This window comes from Montipora capricornis, chromosome 2 (genome assembly GCF_036669925.1).
Source record: "Montipora capricornis isolate CH-2021 chromosome 2, ASM3666992v2, whole genome shotgun sequence".
Taxonomy (NCBI): Eukaryota; Metazoa; Cnidaria; class Anthozoa; order Scleractinia; family Acroporidae; genus Montipora; species Montipora capricornis.
In genome coordinates this window covers 50318657-50329268 of record NC_090884.1, presented here as the reverse complement: position 1 = coordinate 50329268, position 10612 = coordinate 50318657, and the positions used below count along the sequence as shown (strand labels likewise).

The window sequence follows — 10612 nt, the reverse complement described above, 5'->3', positions numbered from 1 at the left end:
TATGGGTTGTTGCTGGTAAGTATATTTGTAGGATTGTACTAGCGGTATTTTCTTTCAAAAAGAAGATTATGCGAAAACTAAAAATGGCGAAGACAAAAATATGCTAATTAACGAGTCTCTTGATTTAACTAAAAAAAAATTCGTTTGGTTACTTTTACAGATATTTGGAGGAGTTCCGTGGCAGGTCTATTTCCAACGAGTGTTGTCATGTAAAACTGCACGAAAGGCCCAGGGACTCTCGATAGCAGCCTCGGTTGGATGCATAGTGCTGGCAATACCAGCCGTGATCATTGGTGCCATAGGAGCCTCAACAGGTAAAACAAGCTCCTACGAGACTTTTTTTTTTCGTTGAACTACAATGCGAGTGAAATATCTGTTAAAAATTGTTTGTGTCAGTGATTCCGAGTAGAACTTAAGGCAATTTCATTTTTGCAAACGCTGATCGGTAAATCTCATAAGTTTGAGTAATTACAGTACCAGTAAGATCACCATATAGTAAGGTACTCACTCATTTTTTAGATGGCAGAACAGTTGTATCTCAGGTATTCATTTCCAGTAGTGGTCAGCTTAATAGACACTGGAGCCATGTCCAGTGACAAAGAGCACGTTTCTCGGATGATTGAGTTCATCTCAATAACGAGGTCGATGACCCCAGCTTTTTTTTGCATATTCATAAATGGCTTAGTGCTAAAGCGTTGGCCATGGTTTATTCACCAGACTGGAAGAAGACGGCCTTTTATTCTGGTGTCCCCACCAATGACACTGTGACTTTTGAGAAAGCCATGATTCTTCCCATGGTGCTTCAGTACCTCTGCCCACCTGTTGTTTCTTTTATCGGTCTTGGTGCTGTATCTGCCGCTGTTATGTCGTCCGCAGACTCCAGTATTCTATCTGCGTCCACAATATGTGCGCGCAACGTTTACAAGCTCGTCTTCAGACAAAAGGTGAGAGAAACTCAATCAACTCGATAATTATAAGCAAAAAAGTTTACTATATATTGCAATCGCAACTGTCAATGCACCTTGCAATACCAAAAGCTATTTACGGCTGAATGTCAAAAATGGTATTGATGAAACGTTGATAATGATGATGATGAGGATGATTGTTAAGTTCTCGGGTAATAAGATAGCTGATAACTCAAGGACTGTAAAAAACACATGATATGGCCAGAGTGGGGTCACAAATTGTCGGGATTTTGGAGGTAAGAAACTTCTGGCTAAGGGGATTTAAAAATGGAAAGATTCGCGGTATAAAAAATTTGTTACAGAAAGAACTGTTGCCTTGTTGATTTAATATTTACTAGTCGCATTACATTCCGTTTTGAAATTACAATTAAATGCTTTTTGAAAGGTTTATGCATAAACAGAAAGTGACTTAGTTGGGGTCGCTAAACTGATGGGGTCTATAATTGGCCATAAAATAGACTATAAGGGGTAGGGTGAAATGGTTGTGCGCATGCTTGATGTGTTGGCCAAACCGGTGTGGTGTTAGGGTATGTCACCTTGCTTTGATTGTTGTGTTACAGTACATTTTTTAAGTTACATGTCTCTACTACACTTGTCTTGTATTTTCCAGGCTTCTGAAAAGGAAGTTATTTGGGTGATGCGCGTCTCCGTGGTTTTGGTTGGCGCGGCCGCTACAGTCATTGCACTGTTGGTGAATTCGATTTACACTTTGTTCGCGCTTTGCAGTGACTTGATTTACGTCATCCTGTTCCCACAACTCTGCAGCGTCATCCACATTCCAGACGCCAATATCTACGGCTCCATAATGGGCTATATCATGGGGCTTATACTTCGCGTGGGGGGAGGGGAATCGGCAATCGGCTTTCCAGCCTTAATTAAATATCCTTATTACGACGAAGAAAATAAGAAGCAACTGTTTCCGTTCAAGACTTTGTCTATGATCGTGTCCTTCTTGACAATCATTTCTATGTCTTATCTCACGAAGTACTTGTTCACGAAAGGAATTTTGTCAGAAAAGTATGATTATCTGCATTACTTTAAACAGTACGCGGTGGATAAAACGGATGCCAAGGAGAATGAAAACTACGACATGGATAGGCAAGGCAAGCTTCTAAGAGAAACTCCGGGTGTCTAGAAAATGCAGACCAAGAAAACATAGACCTAGAAAACAACGTTTCCTTCGCATTGCATACTAAATTCTGACCAATTCAGTTCACTGATGAATAATATAATGATTTTTTGCCTCTGTGATTTATGCGGATGGGCCTCAAAGCCTGTGTTGAAAACGTGTTGCTAGATCGTTAGAAATGGTTAATTTTTAGTCTGATGAAAAAATAATTTTTTAACCAAATCAGAATATTACTAACACCAAATCGTTATTTTCTCGGTCTGTGAGTCTGCGTTTCGTAGGACTGCGTTTTCTAGATACACGAGAGACTCCTGGCCCTCTGCCTCCTGGAGTTAAAGCAAATGTGTTTTATTAGAGAGATACAGCTACGAGTAGTTGATGTTTGTTTATCCCTGGGTTCTAGTAGTTTTGATTTTTGGTGACAAAGGGCACTTGAGTTGCAATCAATTTCAAAGAAGCTTTAAAAGAAATTGAATGGAATAATCATAATAAAATGATTCCATCTTCTTTTTTTTTTCGCGCGTTATTTATATTCTCTCTTTTGCGGAGATCTCGATATTATTGAATTTGTATGATTTGGTCATTTGGTCGTTGGATAATTCTCTTTCGTAATTTTAGGTCATAAATGTTGATTCTTGGTCAGCCTGCATATTCAGTGATAATTTCCTCGCTAGCCATGTTTCACTCTGCTAGAAATTCGTTCTTCCTCCCTTGGAGTCTCTCTTTTCTAATGGGCTTTCTGTTAGTTGCATTTTAACGACATTTTGTCGTTGGGCGAACGTCGCCTGTCATTTTGGGCGCTTTGATGTGTTTATTAGTACACCTTTTTGACCGTTCGTTTGTTTTTTGGCATATAAACATGAGTTGTCCGAATGTTGAAATATAATTCAGTCTATTAGCTTTATACCATTTCGTGCTTAAATGTTCATATTTTCGATCGTGTCATCACGTTGAAGGCTATGTTTTTAGTAATGCTTCAAAGTCTCAAGGTCCTTGCAATTAGTTCCAGTCCCATTCTCGTCTGAAAACTAGCCTTCCCCGAGGTTGGGCACGAACTGGTCCTTATTGCCCAGCCTTTGAAGGCCAAGCGTGTTAGGTGGCTGAATGGGTCGAATGCACGGATTTGAGTTGATTCCGTCAGGAAGTGTGTGTTTATAGTGGTTTAATGTAAGGAGTCCTTAGAGGGAATGAATTTTGATCCAGTTACAACGGAATAAGTTATTTTTCTCCAGTTACGGCCAGCATCCTTTGGTTTGAACACGTAGTGAGCGAATAAATTTTGAATATTGCATTACTTCCTGAATAGTTAATGAGAATTATTAAATTTTCAACCAAGGTTAATTCATTTCTCGTGCTCTGATTGGTTTACTCAATCTCGGTTATCAGGTCATATATACTTTAGTTTGACCTTATGATGGCAAATGATTGCGCTAAGCGTTGCAACGCTAAAATTGTTTTCTCCGGAAAGGGAAATTTCTCTATGAATAAAGAAATAAAAGAACATTTTTTGTGGAAACTGTGGATCAATTCCGACTTTTAGAAGTAAGCGAAAACGTAAGAAATGTTTTTGTGATGAGGTTGCGTCTGTCTGACAAAAATGTATTATACAACATCGCGTCTTCATCAATTTTTTCGATTTCCCTTGCATTTTTTCGCTTTTTTTGCTCGTTCGTCGTACTTCCAAACTTTTGGCGTTTAAGGGATTGAATAAAATCATTATTGCATTCACGCTTGTTGGATATGAGACTGGTTGTAGCCAACTTGGGGCTACGCGCCTCCTTGGCTATTTACCATCTCATATCTAACGCGTGCTTATGGAATAATTGTTAATTAACAATGATTGGATGAGGTTGAGCATGAAAATTCTCGTTATCATGCGAAAACCGAACCCAATAAGTTGTTTTATTGTACATACTCCTGAGCATTTGCAAGGACAAGAGCGTGCGCATAAAAGTGATCAATGTATAGCAAATCAACTTGTAAGAAAACCAACTTTAGTTTTAAGCTTACGGTGAACATTAGAGTTGATAAAATAAAATTCTTGGTAATCTCCGAACAAGAGTTGTTTGTAACTCACTTCTTGTGAGAGGCTAAGAACGGAATGAGTGGTTTGGATTCACAACACACAACTCTTCTCCAACCTCGCACCCCTTGCTGTAAGGGTTTCCCACATTTTCTTCTTTGTGCAAATGTCAGTTTTACTACATCTCCGGGTGATGGCTTCATTTTTATGTCCATTTTACGGCTATAATATGCCTTGCTTGAAAACCTGACTTGTCAAGAATTGTGACACCTGTTCCCGTGATTCAAGGGTTTGAAGAACACTTGGAAAGCTTTGCTTTTCGCAATATGTTTTTCATTTTCTCATCAGTGCATGTACGCTCACTGATCACCATGTTGTCGTACTAAAACTTGTTTAACTTAGGGATTTAGGTGACGTAGACACAGCTCGGATGAAACCACGGGAAGATTTGGACCAAGTATTCCATCTTAATTTCGAGCTTCTGCAAAAACAGCTTAATTAAGCAAGCTTGCAAGCGTATCTTTTGTTTGAGGTACACTTGCTTTCTTTGCTTGCTTTCATCGGTACTGACTTTGTGGCCCTCTTGGTGCTTTTTGTATCTTTGTCTTCAAGAAGGAGGTTGAAACCTTCTTCTGATAATGTGGCAAACCTTAAGGCCGCCGCACCCTAGCCTATTTTTTGTCGTATGACTGCAGATTTCTTATCCGGGAAAAATCGGCTGTCGGGCCACTAGTTTGAACGCACACAGCCGACTTTTTGTCGCGACCAACTGCGTCGAGGTTTGGGACTGACTCAGCTAAAGCTGGCAGCAAGCTTGTCCTCTTTTTCACCTTCCACTACACGAAAAATCTGATTGATCTCCGCCATGTTGGAAAAGACGCTTGCTCACGTGACTCCTGCGGAAAGCGCCAAACAACATCACCCGGCAAGCTCTGAGGTGGAATCCCCAAGGGAAGAGAAAGAGGGGATGCCCAGAAACAGCTGGTGACAGGACACTGATGTAGAACTGAAGCTGATATGATACAACTGGAAAGAAGCTGAACGAAAGCCCAAGTTCGAGTTCGCTGGCGAGGGGTTGTCGATGGCCTATGCTCCACCTGGAGAGATTGGCCTAAGTTAGTAAGTAGTCACGTGACTCTTTATGACACTTTTTAATAGGCCAGGTTCGTATTCTAACGGTTGGACTGGATCTAGCACGAAATGGAGGCTAATACGGGCAAATTAATTTGCATTTGAAAAGATTTGCCTTCATTCCATGCTAGATCCAGTCCAGCCGTGAGAATTCGAAAATGGTCTATTGGTTGCGGCGCGCACGAGACCCGACAAAACTGTCCGACAAGGCCCGACAAGGCCCGACCGTGACAAGACGTTTTGAGATCTAGCAATCTCTGATATCATCCAACAAGCCAAGATCTTTTCGCAGACTTGTTGATTGAGAAAGTGACGCCACTGTATAATAATGAGAGTTAACTGGCCGTTATGGACGTTGAGGGTAGTTACGTTAAACTGTTTTATACATATACACAAGATCTTTTCGTCTTTCACTTTTGAGGATATTGAGGTTAATAGCCAATAATATGTGCATCTATCTGTATAATAAACAGGGGATACAAGTTAATCTTCTCGTTCACAATGATATCTCTCACGAGTGGACGCTGTGAACGAGTGAGAATACCATCAGCACTCGAAGATCAAATTCGTTTTCCTGCGCATTCACGTAATATACAACTGGTAAGACTTACCAGTTTCTTGCTCGGCTCCTTTCGCTCGCCAATTTCCCCCCTCTTTCTTTGGCGATTGGCCTTATTTTTCCCTTTTGAAAAAAGTGTCCTGGTCCCCACGTGGGATCACCGTTTGAACACCACATAAAGTGCTCTAAGTCACAATTTTCAAATTTAAAGCACCTGCAAACGAACATCCCTCACCAACAATGAATGAGACAAAAGATATTTGCATCAATGGTAACGATATTTGTTGGGTAGTGAAACGAACAAAAAAATCGCAGTATCATGGCCCGTATTTATTTTCGAATTGCTAATGTTTCCATTTACGTTATATTAATGACAATAAATTTAACTTTACATGACAATATTGGTATCGTTAAATTGTTTTAAGGGTAATACTCTAGCTACATGAATGTGTATAGAGTTGGATCTCAAATAAGCTTTCTTAGAAATCAAACATGGCGCCTAAGGAACCTCCGAGGTTCGTGCCGTTCTGTTTACTCTCATTGATCTCTTGTTCCCCGATCGTCTCTCTAGGGACTTTCAAAACTTGTAGCTCTACTGTGTCCTCGAACTTTACGGTTGTCGTTTGGTCAGTACGAGTACAATGGTCGTTTGCATTTTACTTGAAAAACTATATTTATTACTAGTTACGTAATCGGAGTGAAAACTCACCTGAAGCTGTTTTAAATAGTTTCTTTCTGTCCTCTGTTCTTTCCTAAAACGAAAATGAATGTTGCATGTGTAAATAGGCTGAAAACAATGCGAATTTGCGAGGGAGTCCTCGGTAGGAATCAATCCCCTGACCCTCTGTTCAAAGGTCGATTGGTTGGCATACCAGCCAATGGGCTACTCGTACATTCCAATCGAGCCATATATAGGATCATACTTACATGATGTAATTGTAATAACAGCTCGCGATTTGAGTTCTCCAAATAGTTTGCTTGGGACCGGTAATAATATATTGCAATTCTGGTGGAAGAATAATATTTCATCATTAAGCAAAAAGCGAAGCTGCTCCAAGGGAATTTCTCAACGCTAATTTTTCAACTCTATTCAATCGCTAAAACTAACCCCAGACCTCTAGACTCTCAAGACGACTTCCGCAAAGGTTTAATTCGAAACTTTAGTCGCAATCAACACCCATTCGGTTCTCAGACAATCGCCAGCTTAAATTCCATCCACGCACGTCATTCCTGAGTTCAATTTCAGAGATGCTATAGTGCTTTCTTGTAATGCTCTCCCTTGGGTCCTTGAGCGTTGAAACGAGCATCGAAGGGAGAAAGGCATCGTCCACGACTACTAAAGGGCATGGAAGTAACTAACTATTGGACGAACGATTTTCTAGTTAAGAAATTTCCTATAGCGAAAACAAACACGTCTGTTACGGTTATTGCCGTGACTCTAACCAATTTCCGTTGCCTAGAGGTTTGGGAATATTTTTCAAAGTGGTTTCCACAACATGTCATAACAGAAAAAAACACCTCAGGACTTTCAATGAAACTGAACGGCCTTAACACTGATTTGTAGCGAAGGGATATTTAACCTTGCTGCAAATAAGTTTTAATGGTACTTACGTCATTAAAATGAAAACTGGTACGACTATGCTGGGACCGCTCAAGTAGTCAAAAACAGTGTCCAGAAGGGCAGGGCCATCGTCAATTGATTCGGTTAACACTGTGTACATGTTCCGTTTTCCCCTGCGAATCAGTTGAAAGACGACATGTAATGGTTTAACTTGATAACTGTGTCATTAAAAATCCAATGATTAACTCCAATTTCGAAAAAACATCTATCGATTTTCAATTTTTGTTTGTTATGGTGACTTTTTTGGATAACATCTTCCTTATAGAGTGTTTGCAATTGACATCACGGCGGCCATGTTGTTGTTCCAAAACAATGAAATGGCGGCCATGATGCTGTACTGAACTAATCCTCCCGGAATTGAACTCTGTTTTTATGCAAACAGTTTCTTTTGCTTCAGTAATCCAATATGGCTGCTGGTCACTTTAGTGAAAACGTTCCATATGTAACTATCAATTTCTGAATTCTAACCTGCCTTGGTTGTGCCGCACTTTACATTAACTAATATTACTGGAAGATTGAAATGATCATCGCACTTATCTGGACAATTCAAGCAATCACCTGTTACAGACACCTGAGAAATTCAGGCGGCATCGACGGTATTCAAACCCATGAACTCTCCGACGCCGATGCAATGCTGTACCAACTGAGCTATTAAGCGACACAGTTGGGAGAAGGTCATTTTGTTGGGTGCAAAAGAGACGTTTAAATTGCATGAGATAAGTGCGAGGAACACTTCAATATTCGGTCTATAACCCGCAGTTCAAATACACGTTTCTTTCAGCAAACATAAACTTTGCGGATAACGAGTCTTGTTTTACAAAAGTGCGATATCGCCGTATAAGCCAAATGTGTAGCCCTCTTTTTTTATGTTTGGTTTGACGAATGGCGAGCCCGGGGATGGCGAGTGGAACTAACAAGGAAGCGCCGGAGACGCTAACTTCTAAAGGTTTCTGGGGAAATTCTTCGCCAGAAAATTTTGAAATCTTGAAGCTCGGAAATGCTACTTTCAGCATTCTCGGTGAGATATCAAAAAAAATAAAAGTGGATCAACCGTGAAAACCGTTTTAACATTTTTATTTTTTGCTTGAAATTTGGGGCTCCGCCGTGCCTGTCCTTGGTGAGTTTCTTCAAGCTTGGCATCGTCGTCTTGGATCTCCTGTTCAGAAATCTGTAGATTTAAAAATACTGGAACGCAAGGTTAGTGGTCGCAGCGGTTAAACAACAAATGAATAAAGGGGATAGTTTCTAAAGAAACTGTGCTGCTGCGTCGGTGGGAAAGTACTAAACAAAAAAATTGGTATCATTCTTAATAACTTTAAATTACTCCAAAATGATCCTGAGGCTGGTAGAATCTTTTAGCAACTTCCACTAATTTCGTTCAAACGCGACAAAAACATCGGCAACTTTTTAGTTAGAAGCGCACACAAAACTAACGAGCAACCCGGCAATTTTAAATGCGTGCGCTCACGATGCAAAACTTGTCCTTTCACTCTTAACACTAGCAAAATATCGGGACCTAAACGATCTGTTAAGATCATCGATCGTTTCACATGTACCTCCGCAAATGTCATTTATTGCATAACCTTCACGTTATGCAACAAATTATACATTGGCGAGACAGGTAGACGACTAGACGACCGCGAACACCTTGTTGAGAAGAATGACAAGGATGCATCGAAGCCAGTCGCTCGTCATTTTAATCTCCCTAATCACTCCAAACGACACATGGCTATCTGCGGCCTTTCCCTACATCAAAGTACGACGGAAAGCAGCACGAATCTGTAACAAGAATTCATCTTCCAAATCGGCACCCTTAATCCCCACGGTATTAACGAACGCTTTTCATTTAACTAATGTATTCCAAGTCTGTCGCTTGACTTGAATCACATTAAAGTTTGAGTAATACATTTTACTACACTACAGTACTAGTAATTTGACTAGGTTCGGTTGATATAATAGAAATTCTTAATTACTGTAGTTTGCTTGGTTGTTAAAATGAAGTAAAAGATTGTTGACAGTTTAAAAGAGTTTCCAAATTTAACAACATGTAAAGGATGGAAACTATTGAGAACTTGCACTTGGAAATAACGCCAAATATCAGGAACCCATGACCAGGAGCCTTCAACTCTCATACTGGGCCTATGTCACGGCATTTTTATAGACCAATCTATTTTTACTACCTTCGCCGAAAAAAACAAAGGCTGTTCCGGTTCGGTGACCCTATGACGTCAGGTTAGTTTCTTGTAATTGGTCATCGGGCTCCTGTGGGAGTCTCATTTGCGGGAAATTCAATCTAAAAATAAATCGGTCTGTGAAAACGCCGTGACACGAACGCAGTGGAGTTGTAGGCTCCGGGTCATCGGTTCCTGCAAATATATATTTCTGTATCACCGCTGGTGTTTGTAGCAGCAATGAATAAACTCAGGGCTCGTGTGCTGGATTTTGTGTATAAAATTCCAAGAGTACTCAACTGAGAAGTTTTCAAGAACAAGGAAAGTCCAAAATTAAATTCCAGGGCTTTTCAAGGACTTTAAGGAGTAGCACGAAACCTGAAACTTCATGAGTAGAACAATACAACTACCCAATCTTGAAAAGAATGTCCCTGAAATTATATCACTGGATCCGGATGCTCTTCAATTTTCTTGAGGTAAGTATGGCAGCCAATGAAGCATCCATTTTATATAAAAACATCAGACCCAGCACTCAGATTTACAAAACTGGGCACATTCAGCCAAGCACATCATTTGATGTTTTTTCCTGCAAGTGCAAAATAACAAGCACTGAACAATGATAAACACAGGAAAAGTATTTTCAGACCTCAGCAGCCATGCTTGAAATGTTATATTCACCAGGTGACCGTTTATTGTAAATATAAACACAAATTCTGCATTACACTACATGTAGTTCAGGCAGTTTATTGAATATAAGGAATCTAGAATTCTGTATAAACTGGCCTAATTACTCAGATTTCACCTTTTCATATTTGTAAATATTTTTAATTTTTTTAAATCTATATTTTATTGTGAAAATCTGTGTAATTGAATTTGTTTGTTTACCACTTTCCCACCTACGGAGCACCACAGTTTCTTTAGCAACTACCCCCCTCTCTCTTTAACTTGCAACATCGTTTCAAAATGTTTCTTGACAGTTTTTTAATACCATGTCAACAAACAGGGGAGGTTAT

General features: G+C 39.9%; 1 protein-coding gene across 2 annotated transcripts in view; it reads left to right on the top strand.

Moving 5' to 3' along the window:
- LOC138038089 (high-affinity choline transporter 1-like) overlaps window positions 1–2604 on the top strand; it is a 15390-nt gene extending 12786 nt beyond the window's left edge. For both annotated transcript variants that reach the window (XM_068883911.1, XM_068883913.1), the window contains exons 5-8: window positions 1–15; window positions 161–314; window positions 718–944; window positions 1576–2604. The exon at window positions 1–15 is cut by the window's left edge and continues 114 nt beyond it. In XM_068883911.1, the coding sequence (XP_068740012.1) occupies window positions 1–15; window positions 161–314; window positions 718–944; window positions 1576–2100 (921 nt within the window). In that variant the 3' untranslated portion in view covers window positions 2101–2604. The remainder of the gene's footprint in view (window positions 16–160; window positions 315–717; window positions 945–1575) is intronic.
- Window positions 2605–10612: the final 8008 nt, after the last annotated feature.